General features: G+C 38.6%; 1 protein-coding gene across 1 annotated transcript in view; it reads right to left on the reverse strand.

The window, feature by feature from the left end:
* Positions 1–399: 399 nt before the first annotated feature.
* The window catches only part of PIK3R4 (phosphoinositide-3-kinase regulatory subunit 4), a 27002-nt gene continuing 10127 nt past the window's right edge, over positions 400–17274 (reverse strand). Inside the window, exons 7-19 of the mRNA XM_085311849.1 lie at positions 16251–16396; positions 14197–14400; positions 13170–13371; positions 11442–11641; positions 10088–10298; positions 7581–7746; positions 6669–6833; positions 5272–5483; positions 4859–4990; positions 3695–3795; positions 2551–2639; positions 1998–2106; positions 400–1032 (exon numbers count right to left, since the gene is read on the reverse strand). Coding sequence (XP_085167975.1) covers positions 862–1032; positions 1998–2106; positions 2551–2639; positions 3695–3795; positions 4859–4990; positions 5272–5483; positions 6669–6833; positions 7581–7746; positions 10088–10298; positions 11442–11641; positions 13170–13371; positions 14197–14400; positions 16251–16396 — 2108 coding nt within the window. The 3' untranslated portion in view covers positions 400–861. The remainder of the gene's footprint in view (positions 1033–1997; positions 2107–2550; positions 2640–3694; positions 3796–4858; positions 4991–5271; positions 5484–6668; positions 6834–7580; positions 7747–10087; positions 10299–11441; positions 11642–13169; positions 13372–14196; positions 14401–16250; positions 16397–17274) is intronic.

Raw genomic sequence — 17274 nt, forward strand, 5'->3', positions numbered from 1 at the left:
ACTTAAGACTGAAGAAGATCTGGAAGTCTAAAAACTTGACCAGARAGTGGAGGAGTGGTGACAAAGTTTACCTCCTCCAAGTTTGGCCTCCAGGACTGCTTTTCATAGGAACACTGCACGATTAGGAAATACTTACTGCTGAAAGCTTGTATTTTGGTTACTTTTCATATACCTACTGGGGGACAGGGCACAACACCACCCTGGTCTTGAGTGCTGCTCTAGGCTCCCAAGACACCAGAGCTCAGCCACTAGACTGAATTCAAAGCAAGAAACTGMAATACAGTTTGGGACCTGAGAACAGGTTAAGCTGGTCTCAAAGTATAATTAACAGCCAGTAGCTCTGGCAACAGAGACTAAAGAGGGAACAATGGATATAAACAGACCCAGACAGATCAAACATGGAAGCTCAAGTGGACTTTATTATACTTATTACAATATGCGGAGACATTAGTGCAACTGGTTCTTATTTCATTTCTCAGATTCAATATAGGAAAAAATCAGATATYGAAGTAGTTTGGCCAGTTGTTTGCATTTTACACACTTATGATCTGTAATGTGGGACTTCTTTCAAATCATTTTCTGAATGAATCTTGAAGAACAATGTAGTCATCTCTAGGCTAAATGTTTTCTTCATAAACTGCTTGGTATTTCAAGGAAATGCTGCAGATATCAAATATCTTTAAAACTAGAGATTAAGAAGTGCTTTTAATAGGGTGGCAAGATACTGATAGCTGATTTTATTATCACCCTTACAGTTTTTAAAGTCCATTCTATTCCATGATCTGGAAACAGTCCTCAAAAACTTCATTATAACACCATTTCTTATTACAAATATTTACATATTATATATTAGTGCAACTTCTATTTCCATACTTTAACTATTCCATCTCTTGATGCTGTTACTATAAACCCTTGAGTGGTCTGGAAAGTTGCAATATCTGTAATAATATCATGATGTCCGACTGGGAGAGACTCTGGACCCTTCCGAGGGGTCTCATCAGTGGGCCCCAGTTTCTGCTTATTTTGAATTTCCTGTACAAAAAAAAATGTGAAAGTTATATTCAGAAAGATGAGCATTTGCAAACAGTTCCTCACATTTGCCAGTGTAAGAATAGCCATATTTCTGGAGTGCCAAAGCTCTTTATATTAAAAAAACAACAACAAAAAATCCACAATGACCCTTTGCTGGTTCTCTTCTGATCACTCTTTGGTTCAGTTCTGCTTCTCATACAATCTAGGTCTTGACTGGAACAGACAAGACAGCTGTCTGATCAGGGAAATCACAGTTGTGTCATTGAAGTAAATGAGATGCAACAACTGCTATGTTTTGACTTTTCAGGGGCAAGGGAAAGCTACAGCATTWCATATATCTTAGCTTCCCAACGTTTTTCAAACACTGGTTCTATAGCACAAATACAGATGTTTCAGAATTTCACATGAAATGCTCTCTACTATCATAGTCCATAGATAAACCCCAGTGGGCCTGGCCTCTAAGTTTTTTTTAATCTCTTACAAAAGTGATGATTTATACGAAAATTTGTCTAGTCCATCTGCAAATTATGGAGACAGGTAAAGATGTTTCCATATTTTTTATGGTYACCTTTGAAGCAACATTCCTTCAATTACACTAAAACAAAACATTGTTCTGTTCACCAACTAGTAAAACTACCAGTTCCAGAAATTACTCTGAGCGATGTATTAAAAACTGCTGAGTTCTGCTGCCAAAATATTTTGGTATATATCCTGAACTGTATTGCCAAGATCCTACGTAACAGACATTCCAAAGATGCAAAGTCAAAAGTATTACGACAATCAATATCCCAAAAGAAACATATGACTGACTTCTGCAAACAAATATTATTTGATGTCTAATTGTCATGAACAACAAAACATAATGCTGACACCATTCTTTAAAAGATAGTTACAATTAAAGCTATCATGCAATTAACCTAACCCAAAGGGCTATCCCAAACGTTTCTATCAAAAGAACAAACTACCTGAACCACCTCTGTGCCCTCAATTATCTTCCTGTAGTAAGAAACAGATGGGCAATTAGAACTTCCTGCAACAACATATGATCTCTCAGGATAGGCTAGATCCCAAAACCTGAAAACAAAAAAACAAAATAAAGTTGTGGTGTTAAGTTCTCTTATCTTTAATACGTATTTTTAAAAGGCTGTCATGCTTTTACAGTAAAAATGAATGAGCACAAATGCTATATGCTTTCTAAACTTAGTGGAAGAGACAGCTGCAGAGAAATCAATAYTCATATCAGGCTTACACAGGAGAATGTGTTTCACTTCTTGCCAGGAAGCCTATCTAGAATAAAATGGCACGATTTTTTGCACTTCACACAGAAGGATCGAGTTTTGCATTGCTTTTGCTGAGAATGCAATTCCCTCAACTTCCCTAACTCTGCTTACTAATGAACACATCTCCAAAAAGTCAAAACAATAATGCTGAAGCTTACTTTGCAACGCTTGGCAAAATTTAATACACCAGCAGGGTAAGAGTAAGAAAAAAGAATAAAACTTTTTTTTTTTTTGTTACCTTATTTTCATGTCTGAGCCTGCAGTCAGTAATATAGGATTACCAGATGCTGCACTACAGTATATTCCATGGATGCTATGAGGAGAAGGCTAGTAGGGGAAAGATACATATAAAAAAGTTACCACCAATAGCTGTTGCCATGCTTCACAAAGCAGATTCATTCTTTACCATAATCACTCATTCAATTTAGAAGTATTTGTGACAAATGCCAAGGCACTTTGTTAACAGGTCACATCTTAATACATTGAAGGTAAAATGCTTCCTTGTGTTACATATGGTTCACAGAGCAATGCAATAGATTTAATGCCCCATAACAACATTTTTAAGATTCCAAAAAGCATTCCTCAAAACGACAAGTGGGAGAGATTATTTCTAAGAGAATCATGCAGGTGAGTCATGTAGAAAGGCAAAGGGATACTCAAACTTTTAAGCTATGAAGGCATGAAGGAAGGCATACAACAGAAAACTAGTTGAATCCAAGYTCCCTGTTTGGTTTTGCAAAGTGAATGACCAAAATGAACCTGCAATCTTTGTAGCTTGCACAAATTCAAGTTTAGGTAAATTCCAGATCTGCATTTATGACATTTATAGAAGAAATCTGTGGTTATTTTTATCTATGTATTTGTGTTGTAAGGATGATGCTCCAAATTTTTCTCCAATTAACTCACAGAAACAAAAGAAATTCACACTCTAAACTTACAGCTGTGGCATATATTAACAGAAGGAGTAGCAGTGTGCAAGACATGCTTACCAAGGTACCCATAAATTTCCAAAACAGAAAGTAAAAGTAAGCACAAGACACCATACCGCGAATTTTATCTTTGMTAAAATCTTTACGGGCTCAGTTGGCTCACTGGTTTTGTGAGAATGTGAAAGGATATAGCAAGCGAGCATCACACGTATATTCCACAAAGAGTGGAAGACATGAGCAAAAATTCAGGTTACACTGCTGTTTTACAAATGGGAATTGATTTTGACAGCAAAACATATTCATAGAGCCAAAATAAACCCCAGGGCATGTTKCTGGTGGCAGACAGGCAAGGTCATGGGGACAGATAACTGGACTGATGCACAACATGGAGACTGAAGTTATTTTATCCCAGGATAAAAAATAGAAAYGAGAAAATTAAAAAGAATCCCAGACCTGCAATTCTGAAAGAGGTGGTGCACTGCTGGCCCACAAAGTGAAGCGTCGATCACCAGTTTCCATATCCCACATGGAGACTTCATTATTGCCTTGAACAGCTACAGGGAAGATATTGCCAACACATACAAATAATATACACAAATAGTTTCCTCCCTGGTAACTTCTCGACCCTATTTGAGATAATGGACAGTCTGTTCAGCAAGGTCACCAGGGATTTTGGAGATTAATCCTAGGCAGTTTAAGGGAACAGTGCAAGGTTACAGACTTCAAYTGCTACAGTGCAGTTTCACCCCCATATTTCATTGTACACAGGGAAAGAATTCTGTTAAAGGGACTGTTTATATATTTGACATCAACCTAGAAAGTAAGCACTTTTTAGTAATATCCCAAAATGATAAGTTTTGTTACTGGTTTATTCTTTAGAGCCCAGATTACTCTCATTTCATAGCAGCTTTATCAGCTGAGTTACCGCAGAATTAGTTCAAGCGAATTCTCCACTTCAGAATGGGCTCCTTACTCAACCACATAAAGTCCTTTCCAATACTAGCACAGCATAAAACAGTGCCACACACAGTGAGGATGAACAGCTGTGAACACACCAGATGAGGAGTCTTGGGAGATTTTCAAAAGCTCTAACACATAAAACAGTCGAGTTAGATTAAAGCGAGAGCTAGGCAAGGAACAGCCTTTCCATTTCCAACCTACTGAAGCTCAGCGTCAAAACCCACTGAAGGTAGGGGCAGAATTCCCATTAACCTCAACAGATGTCACGAGCTTGGGTTCAGGTTTCCTGTCTTGTTTTTTTATAATATTATACCTTTTAAAGGGGAAGTGGTAGGCAGCACACAGTGCAAGGAACCGCGTAAGAGTTGTAATGCTCTGGAAGACTAGAATTCTATTGGCTGTTGTTCTTACGATGGCTTCTCTCTCTCTCTCCCCCTCTCTGCCCTCCCCTTCCCCCCCTCCTTTTCTTTTAATTATAAAAAGCAAAGAAGGGCACAGCAGCAGAACACAACTACGAGTGTTCCCTTTTCATTCTCCCCACGCAAAGCACAAGCAAGAGAGAAAAAGCAAAAAGGTCCCAGCACTGACAGCAGAAAACAGAGGCTTCTTTAGCTGCAACGTTTGACAGTTGTTAGCTACGTTTAAGACATCTTTTACCTGCAATTACCCAGGACTGATAGACAGGATGCATGAGCAGGCGTCTGATTCGGGCTTTGGAAGGATGGAAATGGCTGGAGATCGGTAACTGAAACCTCATGTCCCAACATGCCATGGTACCATTGCTTGTACCTGATGGGAGAAAGCTTTCCACAGTCAGAGGGATAATTGCACAGATTTTTCACCTGTATCTTTGTGTTCTGTTCCTAAGGCATACGGGATTTCAGTTTCAGGTAGCTACAAGGTAGAATACCTCCTACAAGTAGATCAGGAGGGATTTCCCTCCCCTTGTTGGAAAAAAAGCACACCCTCAGTCAACCAGATCAAGCAGAAGCTTGAGATACAGTTATTGTTAAAAAAAAAAAAAAATAATAATAATAATAAAAGCAAGTCATTAAGAAAATCCAGCTTACCAATACACAGCCAGCACTGGTGTATGTCCACAGCAAATGATGTTATGAGGCCTAATTTCAAATCATGTTTCAGTGTCCAAGCATTGCTGCTAGATCTCAAATCCCATCCAACCAGAGATCCATTAACTGTACCATAAGCCAACACTGACTGCGCTCCTGAATTGAAGTGATGCATATCTACCACACAGCCATCGTCCTTCAAATCTAAGGACCTGGGTTAAAAGAAATAAACTAGTAAAGCTTGGGGGGAGTAATATGTTTGCTTCTTAATGCTCCTCTTAGTAGCTAATACTGGACAGCATTTTCCTCTTTRTGTTACTTCCCAAGGCCTCTGCCAGAGAGTACTTTCCGATTTTAGTACACCAGATGCTTACAATCTTTCAAACCTCTCTACCTACAAAACCTGGAGGCTAGTAAAATGCTGTCAGCAACTCTTTGCAAACATCAACACAAATCCATGCCCTGAGTCTCCCAGTGTGCATCAGATATTTCTGCTAGATTCACACTCCATGTTTGTTAGATACTCATCTACCCAAAATCTGTGGGCAGGAATAGTACAYGGCTTTATCGTCTGCACTGTCATACTGCCGGTATTGTAATCAATCACTTATAGTGTGTGCAAATAGACACATTCGGGCACAAATGCAGTGCGCACCAGAAGGGCTATGTCTTTGGTTTACAGTTTCCATATCCACTATATTTGTCTTATTTCATTTATGAACTTAATCCCACATAAAAGAGGACAGTTGGGACAAAACTCTTTCCCATGCCTTTGGACAGAGAAATAGGTCTTTGAGATGGGTTGCTAAATTGAAGAGGGCCCAGAGTGGAATTTGGATGTGCACCCTCACTCAAGCTAGAAGAATGAGCTGTGAGAAACAGTGCCAAATATTCAAATTGCTCACCAGGAGAGCTATAAGAAAAGGATTAAAATCTTCCCCCATATCTTTGCCACCTTCCTCCACTTAGGGGTTTGGGAGAAAAACTTGTAGGCCTGAGGCCAAACCATGTGATGTACATTTGTGAACATTTTAGAYAAATGATCTACAAAAGAATCTCCAAAACTATTTTATAAATATTAACATTGAAACAGAGGAGGTAAGAAACTACTAATGCCAATGCATAAATGCAAGAATTGAAAATAAATCACACTGATTGGCTCAAGCACATAATTAGTCCAGAGATGCAGAAAGTATCAATAATCTAGAGCTATCAATCCCTAGCCCCACTTTCTAGCTGTTCAGTCTTTCTTTATAATTCAAGATAAGATCACCAATTGCAATCTCCACTGCAGCCTGGCATTAGCCAGCAGGAATCCTGCAGAAGAGGCACACTGACCAAGGGCTGTACTAACAGCTCAAGCTCTGCAGTGAGACTTGACTACTGTAAGTATATACCTGCTCTGTATTGGATGAATTTTAGGAGATTTAGGGAGCTTTGATGCTTCAATTCCAAGCAGCTGGATGGCACCATTATCTGAAGCTATAGCCAAATAATGTGAGCCTTGGCAGAATGTCAGTGTCTTGACGTGTCCTCCAATCCGAGAGTATGTCAGAATTGATCTAAACAGTAAAGGGAGGAGGGCAGAGAGAGAGAGAGAGAGAGAGAGAGAGAGAGAGAGAGAGAGATTGAATTATTTTTTGTGGTACTTTTAGGAAAACTACTCTTAGACTCTTAGAAATCTCTCTCTCAAACACTTACTCCGAAACCAACAACTTTTGAGAGCTATGAAAATAATACTTTCTAAATGCTCCAGAATCAGAAAGCAATCAAGCCTATGCAAGCTTAACTGCAGAATAAAAGCTTAGTGTAGGTCTGTATCAAAGTAGCATACTGTAGTTGCTGTCATTTCACTTGCACTGCAGTCCACTGCATCTTTATCAAAGGTATTTTGAGACAAACATCCTCTCTTCTCAAAGACATTTCTCAGAGAGCTGTCAGCACTTATATTACCCATTTGTGCTTCAACCAGTAATACAGCTTTCCTGCTGCAAATATCAGTGGATGAGGCAGGTAGGCATAAGGCTCATTTGTTCCAAAAAAACCTCAGGTGGCTTTGAACAGCAGTGCTAATATATCTTTATACACATATAAAAGTGAATTCAAAATGCCTGTAATTACTGCATTGTGAAACAGGCCCTCTGGTGTTACAATTACAGAAAGAACAAAAATTGCCAGTGAATGCAATCTAATGTTTTATAGTTGCATGCTAAGGAAACCAGTATATTTCATTATTGAAATCCCTAGTGTATGCACAATAGTGATATATATTTTACTCTATTTATTTTCTATTCTAACACGGCATCTACCTGGTTGTAGTAGTTTTTCCTTCCATTTTTTGGCTGTTCCAGATTTTCACTGTGCCATCATTTGAGCAAGTGGCGAAAATGGAATGTTCATCCGAAACTCGAATGCGGTTCACTGCAGACTTGTGTTCATGAAGGTGAGCTACCAACAGCCCTTTGGGACGCCATCCTACAGGGATAAGCAAAACAATGAAGTCTGGGGTTGATTTTACAACCTAGTAGGAACATAAGAATTCCTCTAGTCCTATCCACCAACAGATATATTGGGATACAGCCACCACAGTTCCAAAGCACAGAAGGCACTGACATGCCAATCTTCCACTGGTATGAATGGCAATTAGGCATTTAAACACCTCTGAAAAAACTTTTTACTACTCTTGAATAGGATATTCTGAGATCAGCCAAAAGCAATACCAACATTGCTGGTATCACCACCTTAGCCAGGCATTGCTGTCTTTTTTCCATCTTGTTATTTTGGCAACAAGTGACTAGAAACAGTTTGCCAGCTACTGCGGCTGGTAGAGCTCCTTTGCTCACATCATTGCTGGAACTCACTATGGAGGATCTTCTCTGTGCTGGGCATCAGCACAGTATCTGTGCTGCATGTGTGCGCACTATCACTATTTTAACACTTGATGCTGGCAGCAAAACGAGGAAGTGAAAGCAAGTTCCACTCAAATGAATCTTGCTTGATCTAAACCAACAAAATCTTATACAGAACTACCTTATGTTAAACAAAAAAAAATAACATTTTATCAGCCAAAGGCAAAAGCTACTTCCCAGACTCTAAACTAAAGCCTTTTTCCAGAACTGGGTGGGTTTTTTTTTTTTTTTTGGATGGGTTCCACATACATTCAGTGAAATTACAAAGAGCCCTTCAAAATGCACAGACATTGTAGAGGTATTAGTGCAGTTTTCCTGTAATCAGTCCATGCAAATTTTTGTGCTGCAAATGACAGCCTCTTATAACGTATGTTTTGGTCTTTTGAACAACACATTTGAGCAGACCTAAGTTCCTGGACTGCCTAGAGAATGCTTGAATAATAGACTCAACGTTGCATTATGTACTACATTGGCAGCCTTATGTACCTAATAAAATGCAGTAATAGCTCTCCTAAGCCCACAGAAAGTCTACTCAAGTCCTTCAAAAAGAAATTGAGGAGTTGAGCTGCCATGMAATAACCCTTGCCAACAACAAGTCAACAACAGTCAACAACAGTCAACACTGTGCGGCATTTCCCCTCTGAAGTATAGCAACTCAGGAGTATCTAGCTGCACTTCTAACAGGCCATCTGCTTCAGGGAGGACTTAAGTACAGATGAAGATTCATGAAGTACAGATCACGGCACATGTTGTAATAAGACAAACTTTAAATATGAACATTTTTCTGTCACTCTTAGGACATACTATTTTACAGGTTATACAACACTTGAAAAGATGAGTGCATGGCTTAGCCAAGCTCAGTCAAGATAAGAGATGCCCAAATGTTATCTGGTCAGATCATTTTCCGGATGATTTTCTACTACTTCCTTTAAAGTGACGTGGTAGCTGTATATGCCTAGGTGGGTAGGCTGACATTAGATTCACCTTTTGGTGACTTAAGCATCATCTTGTTAATTATTGCAAGCTTAACTGATACAGGTTCGGCTCCCAACATCTGCAGTTTAAACTACAGTTTATCTCCTATTAGTAGAGGACAGTCAGCACATGGAATGGAGAAAACGCTCTAATCTAGATGAATCCCAGTCTCAGTCTGGAGCTTCAAAATTTAACTGTGGTCTGTAGGAAGAGATGAGATTCAAAGCCCAGTGTTTTCTCCCAAGGTTAGTGCCAAAGCTGTAAATAACAAAACTTGAGTGTTGCTCCTTTTTGGTAAAGGAAGGGGAACAATAGTTAATATCCCCCCTTCCCCTCTAAAAGGAAGAGGGCAGCATAGGGGCACACATCTTCTGTTTGTGGCTGGGCACCTCCGTCACTGTCACCATGGCTGGTGGGGGCAGACTGCTTTGTAAGCGAGGGCAGAGGAAACAGCCCACCACAGTATGGTGCCACAGTATAAGAAAACCTAGCCAAATGGTTACAACATTCATGCAGGACACCTGAGAATTTGGAATGACCCTGAACAAAATACATTTCCTACCTCTCAAAGCACTGTTTCTCCCTTTGCCCAAACCAAGCTACAGGCTGGTATAGGATGGCAAGTCACCTGCCACATACCCTGTTGCAAACTTCCCACTATAGAAAACTCACTAGAACAGAGAGCACACACAGGGCTCTAGACCAGTGTTTCCGATCTGCTGCTATACATGTAAAGATCTGAGTTCCAGCCCTTCTTTCATAGGTCACACATATATTTTGTCACACAGGTTTTCTGCCTAGTAAGTACATTTCCTATACTGGTAATTTCATGTTCTCCTATTTTTTCATGTTCCCCTTGGAGTGATTATATTTTGACTCAAAAATATTTTATTTCTTTTTTTGTCTAATAACCTCAGTGGCCTCGGATTTACCTGGAGGTGGGGGTTTACTCTCCCACTCCGCATTCTCCATCATCTGTTTAGCAATTCTTTCTGCATTACATTGTTCTCGTTTTTGCTGAATCAACTGCTGAAGTTCAGTTTTGCAAGTGGTGATGMGTAACTGGTAGGCAGAAGGGGATGCAGTACTACTCAATACCTGTATAGTCGGTTTTCTAGGTTGAACAACAATCCCTTCGGTGGCCTGCAAGACAAATGCATTTAAAAATGCATACATCTTATTTTGTGCACATGCATGCACACACATGCACAGATAAATCCTGCTCTTAAAATTATTTCATCTCACTAAGCAGATTTCTTTTTTCAGGAGAAAAATGAAAAACTTTTAGTTCAATTAGCCACGAATTAGCATAAGAAAGTTGGTGTTGGCAGAAATGACTGGTTTGAAAATGGGTATACAACAGCAATCCAATTAAAGAAAACAGATTTCAGAGCTACCACAATATAAACTCAGCCAAAATATCCTTTCTGCAAAGCAATCAAAAATAGTGGAAAATATTATTTAAAGAAAAATGTAACCATTTACCTCTTCTGCCTTGTTTGCTTAATCTGTTATGTATTCTACTAGTAAAACTGTAATATGCTGTGCACACCTCAATGTTACAGAAACAGTTATTGCTCTTAACCCTGACAGAGTAACAACTTAGTTCTCAAATGACTATTTTTTTATATTGGGCTTTAGAAATAAACATCAATTGTTTCCCCTTAGTTCTAGGATGGATGTTCATTTAAAGCAAGCAGAAATTAATCTCCAACTAGTAGCTGAACAGAAAACAGTATTCAGTGTCAAGACTTGTCTCCACAGCCTGCAGGGCTCCTTTACCCTTCCCTCTATAACCAGTACAGAGCACTACAAGAACAGGGTACCTAAATGCTGCAATGATGTGATATACCAATTCCCATGTTTCATAAAGTCACAGTATCTCTTCTCTGCCTCTCAACATGAATCAGGGTCTATGAGTTGATGGAAAGTCTTTCCTGCCAAGATAGATTCCAAGCTAACAGCTTAACATCTGCCTAAAATTTGCTTAGTAGTCCAACACCTGTTTAATCCACAAAACCCCATCCATTAGTAAAAAGCACCTATGTGCTAGTGAAATACTGCTGTTCAAGTGACTAAAACTTCCTTTATCTTCTCTCAATTTTTATTTTAAAAATAAGAAATAGGAAGTTTGCTACTCTGCTAAAGAAAAGTGCCAGAGTATAGCACAGATACAGAATAACCTTCAAACAAAACAAGAATACCATGTCAACATAGTCCCACTTGGCTTTAAAATGATTGAATCATTTCAATCTAAGATGCAAAGACAGTATTTTTCAGCAGTACCTGTGGAGAGGATGACAAAGTGGCACAAATGCCAGCTGAGGACTCTGAACGCAGTGGTTTCCCAGCCTGGATGGCTTCAGGATCGGTCGTTTGCCCATGTCCTTTGGGTATTGGCTGGGAGATATTAGATGGTTCCAAGGACCCAAACATGCTTTTCCATTCTTCGTTTACATTAGAATCTTGCTTTACATGTTTTCTAGCTGTCAGCAGTCAAGAGAGGGAAAAAAAAAGGATATAGATATATGTGTAATCATCACAACATTCATTTAGGTTGATCATGACTTTAAGGCTACATGCAAGTCCAATGTTTATAAACTGATTCATTATTTATACAGTTAGAGAATATTGCTARGTTAAGTCAGCCAATAAGGATTTTAGAGGCAAGGAGAACACACATGGCAAGTGCTCTGTTCACATGTTCCTAATCTTACAGTTGAGCCAATTAATAATAATTCATTCCAGTACCAGGATATTTTGCATCTAGAAGGCTGAACAGTTAGACTTCACAGGACAATTTTTTTTGTATAAGAGTTAATCCATTACTAGCATAAGAAGAGATGAGCATCTATTAGAGTTTTAGGTAAGCATTCCTTTGGGATCATTTAAAACTACAAAATATAAAAAGAGAAATTGAAACCTATGAGACAATTTAAATCTGAATGAAGTCCTTGAAAAGCAGTCAGAGGCAAGACAACTCGGCAGGCTAACAGTTTTGGGTGAAAGAAATCACTTCAAGAACAGGCTTCATATACTGACTTTTAAACCTTGTCTACTTCTGATGCCACTGGATGCAAAAAAATAAAAAATAAAATAAAGCAAACATACTTCCCTTGAAAATGACATGCAGAACATTTGCAGACAAGAACCTAACTCTGGAACTAAGATGGCAATCGTCAAAAAGTTTGCAGATATTTCTTTTTTTTTTTTATATATAATATCTAAAAACACAGTGCCTGTCAAGGATTGTACAGAAAAGGACTTACAGGTTTGAGAGCAAAGAGGAGGCCAAAACACTCCCTGAAGTACAAGAATTTGGGGGATACAGAACTGGAACAGAGTTAGCAGTATGTGGATTTCAAAACTGGACTGGGAAATAAGAGGTTTTTCAAGCAGAAAGAAGAGCAGGCAACAGAAAGGAGAACGGGCAGGGGGAAAAGGGAAGGTGGATGGGCAGCTGAAGAACCTTAAGGCAAGAAACGTATACTTGGTTTATGAGTGACATTTAGCACTCCTCTTTGCTGTCTGGTTTCAGCATCATGTCTATATCTCATTTTCTCCAAGGGTACCTCAAAAAAGCACTCTTAATTTTCACAGTTATAGAGTTTATCACTTTCTGAGAGGAAAGAGAGGGAACAGAAATGTAGCCTTCATCATTTACACTAGCTTACCACAGGTAACTAGTCCTGTTTGTCACAGCCAGCTGAACAATCTGCGCATGCTGCTATTGCAGATAAAGGTAAACTAATTTAAACTATTTCAGAGGCAAATATTCCAGTCTTTCACTGATTCAGAGAGCATTCTAGCTCCTCACATTTCAAACAGCATCAAGCTATAGAGAAACTGTGGTGGATTTTCTCACTGCAAACTCACTGAGGATGGCAACAATGCTAATAATTATACAGACTGAATTATTGAGAACATTTGCTAAGGAAATCAAAGACTTCACTTTCTGAGACTGAAAGAAAGATTATATTTTATCTATCTATAAAGACCACAAAATGTACCAACCACGTTTGTCATCAGGCTCCTGCTTTGTTTTAACAAGATCCACTTGTCTCCCAGTTATTCCAAGAGCTGACAAGTCAATCACCCCTTTTTGACTGCTGTCATGCAGGTGGCTCTGATCTACTATATTGGCTTTAGCTTTATTTGATTTTAACATAAAGTCTTTTAGTGCTAACAGTTTGTCCTCTTCCTCTTCAGTCATGCCCTACAGGATAAGAGAAAAAAATACTATTTCTTTTTTGAACAAGAACATGCATTGAGCACGAAGATGTACAAAGCAACAAGATTAACAGCCATCTCAGAAGTAAAAGGACAGTGCATCCCCAGAACTCAAGACAGCAGTCTATCATTCACACAAATCTCAGTAAGCTGCTGTAGTATAAGACAATATTCTTCCTCCTCAGAAGCAAGCTTAGGAATGGTGCAAGGGCAGACAGCATTTAACATTTAATCACTGTCCAGCGCAAACTACTTATTTGCCTGTTGGATGAGGCTCACAGTTCATAAGAAACTCACAGTTCATAGCAGAAAACCATACCCAGACAGCTACAAGTCCTTCCTCTCCACAACTCACTCCTTTGAGTGGGTGATTCTTAGCGTACTTCTTTTCTTATAAGTCTCTAAGTCTTCCATCTTCTCTTTGGCCTTGAGAAAGTTAAACACATGTCTAATACTAAGTCTCCTATACGCCTCTCCARCACACTACACAGCACATGTTCTGTAAGACTCATACATCTCAGGTGTGTCAGAAATTTGAGACATAAAGCCAAAGTCTTTTAAAAGAGGATGTGTTTGGGAAATCCAGGTATGTGGCTCCCCTATTTCTGGGGGATCTTTTAAGAATCTTCCTTTATTTCTSAACTCTTTCTCTACAATCATACCTAAATCAGTGAAGTCAATAGTTTGCACAATCGAAATCTGGGACTGGCAGCCTCTCAGAGCAGTGCCTGGAAGATTAGGCTCTATGTAGATATACAGGGCCCAAGAGTGTCAAGCCTGACTTTTAAAGTACAAATTAAAAAATAGTCACTTGTGAAAGCAGCTTCTTCAGCAGCTGTGCAATGGCAGGGTCCTCTGGTGGTGGGCAGTCAGACAGAGCACCATTCCTCTTTTTCTGGCGTGTGTGAAGGTGTCTAAAGAGACTTGTGATATCCTTTGATCTTAAGACATAATCAAATATGGAACGGCTGACAGGTTCTTTAAGTACACTTAGCAGGACTATTTCTTTATCTATCTGCAATTCAAAAAAAAAAAGCAGTCAGCAAAGAAGCTAACAGTAAATGCAAAAGAGATGCTTTCAAACTTACAATGAGAGAAAAGAAAAAATCATTCTCAAACTTCAAATTTACTGCACATGACTCTGCCAATAACCTAGATTCAACCTTTTTCCAGAAAATAAGATCTTTCCTTGTATTGGTCATGTCACATTTCCTTTGTTCTCTTTCCCTCTTCTCACAGCAGTCTGAGAATTTTAACTTGGTACTGCTAGATGGGATTAAAAATTCTACTGCTGGTGCAATGGCTATTTCAAACTCTGTCATGATTTGACCTACATTTACCCTGTAAAAACACTAATTAGAAGAGATCTTTCCCTGCATCTGTCAGATTACTGAGTTTCCTCCTATGTACACAGGGTTATAAGGATGCTCAAGCATGTAATTAAGTAATACTCAAAGCATATTAGATTAGTAATTTATCAGTTTCTGTTGGCTGTTTAAGGCATAATTTAGAACTATTAACTCTGGGGAAGTCAGTAAAGATTGTTTCTTACCATTACATAAAACAACAGGTTTCTACTCTAAAAGGTCTTCAACCAGTGTCTACTTGTGTCCAAGGAAAGTGTCTGGAGAAATAARATCTTGCACAGAATCCAAACTACTTGCAGCCCTAACCTTCCTTTCAGTATACACATTTGTTCAGTGTTTGATCTTTTGTGTTTTGAGCATAGGTCTTAAGATAGTAGCAGTGGTGGGGAAATCCATTTTCATGAAACGGACACCAAGCTGCAGTTCCAGAGCTGAACTGCTAAGCCTAATTTGGCCACAAATTGTGACATCAATCAATGCCTGTGTGCAAATTTGAATATTCAAAAAAAACAATTACTGGGGGCAGTAGGGAGGGGACTGCAATTCTTTCTTCAGAATACTGCCAGCAGATCTCATTACTGTAATTTGCTCCTTCTATCTGACTGGCCACATGAAAAAACAATTGCAAAATGAGTTCAAGGTGGAAGTTTCTTTATTATAATCCTACTTAATGTTACCCTTTATGTTTTTACTATATTTAGTGTTTTACAGTGAAGAAGAGATTTTAATGAAGTGGGAAATGAGGAAGTCAGTAATTTATCAACCCATACCTAAAATGTAGCCAAAGTCATCTAGGAAAATGCAAACAAGGAAAAATATTATTTTAACAAAGTTACTCCACAGTTTACAAAAATGTTAAAAGACATGATGCACTTTTTAACGTACGCACTGGAATCGTATTTGGCTTCTTCTCTGTTTAATCACACAAAAGATGCATTATACAGATCCTAAAGTTACACAGAAAGATGTCTATATAATCACATAYCAACATTACGCAGACCATTACTAGGCACAGGCTGTTATTCAGTGACTTAACTCATTCATGCTGAGCACTCTGCCAGCACTCTTGGCAATATGTTCACACACATGAATAACATTGCTGAAATCACAAGCATGGCAATCACCAGCTAACAGACTGTTCATGTTTWCAGGGGGTCACATGTGCTAGTGGGGCAGGCAAGGCTGGAATACTCAGCTTTGTAGATAAAAAATGCAGAATACAAACACTTGCAGAGATTACCTATCTGTAGCACTTTCACAGCATACTTTTCATGCCTTTTAGACTCCTATAAACTAGCATGATATTGCAACAGATTGATTGCAAACATGGCAGAGAAAAACTTCAACCAAAGCCCCGTCTGTCAATGTCTGTTAGTAGAAATAAAGAAACTATTATCTCTAACTGTAACTAAAGAAAAAAGTCTAGTATTCCTATACCTAGCACCATGGCAGAGTTATGACTGGTCAAGGTGTATTCACATCAATATTTTTGCATTACCTGTATTATTGGCTGAGTGATAAAAGGATGGAGGTATGGCATTAGCTTGCAGTAGACATCAGCAATATTTAAATATTGTGCTACCACAGTGATAAATCCCACTGCACCATAACGTATCCAAAGATTAGGGTGGCACAGGAAAGGTGCTGAAAAAAAAGTTAGGTTGTTAAAATATGTCATTCAAACTCAACAGACAGAATCATCCTGTATTTGGCAGCTTGTGATATCTCCATTTCCTTCCCCTAGAATCACCTCCAAATTCAGTCTTTCCTCCTGCAGAGCACCAACAGTTAGGACACACATACTGAGAAAAAAATTTCATGGACTTTACTGGCCCATGATTTGTCATGATGCTCAAGAGTTTAATGCTTTTTTCTTGCTGTTGCCAAAAAACAATTTCCTATTTAAGCATTTCATTCTCTAAATGCTAGTTCTAGGTTTGCACAGACTTATCTAAAAACAAATCCTAACTTTAAGTTGAACAACTGTGGAGCATTTTAATACCAGTGTTTATTTTTTAAAGGAAATACTTTATTCCTTCTTCCCCTCCTCTCCCTAGTCACTATTCATACTCTAAGAATATCAGTAAATTTTCTTGTCAAGCTCAGAAGTCCATCAAAATTAGGAGAGTTTTAAATAGCTCTAATCAAAAGACTGTATTCAGTCATGAGATATAATCATTGTTTATCTGCCTCAAATTCTGAGTGTATTTTAAAAGCCGTAACATTAGAAAGAAGCAGATTAAGTCTCAAAAAGGAAAAGTCCTTTCCACAAATAACTGGTGAATCCTGTGCATGTCTAAATTAAGATAATAAGCCTGATGGGGAAGCAGGGGAGACCAACTCAAGGTTCTATTAGACTGTGGATGAGTTAAATAGGGTCATGTATTATTGTCTGAGGAGTTGAAATTTTCTTCCCCCTCAAAAGGCTGACAAGATAAGAGCAAGTTTGCAAGTTATATGTCTGATCAACTTCCAGAAGAAACCAGGAATTTCTCCTGGTTGGAGGTTGATATGAGGAATAA

This window comes from Rhea americana, unplaced genomic scaffold (genome assembly GCF_003343005.1).
Source record: "Rhea americana isolate MKP2758 unplaced genomic scaffold, rheAme1 scaffold_35, whole genome shotgun sequence".
In the NCBI taxonomy this organism is placed as follows: Eukaryota; Metazoa; Chordata; class Aves; order Rheiformes; family Rheidae; genus Rhea; species Rhea americana.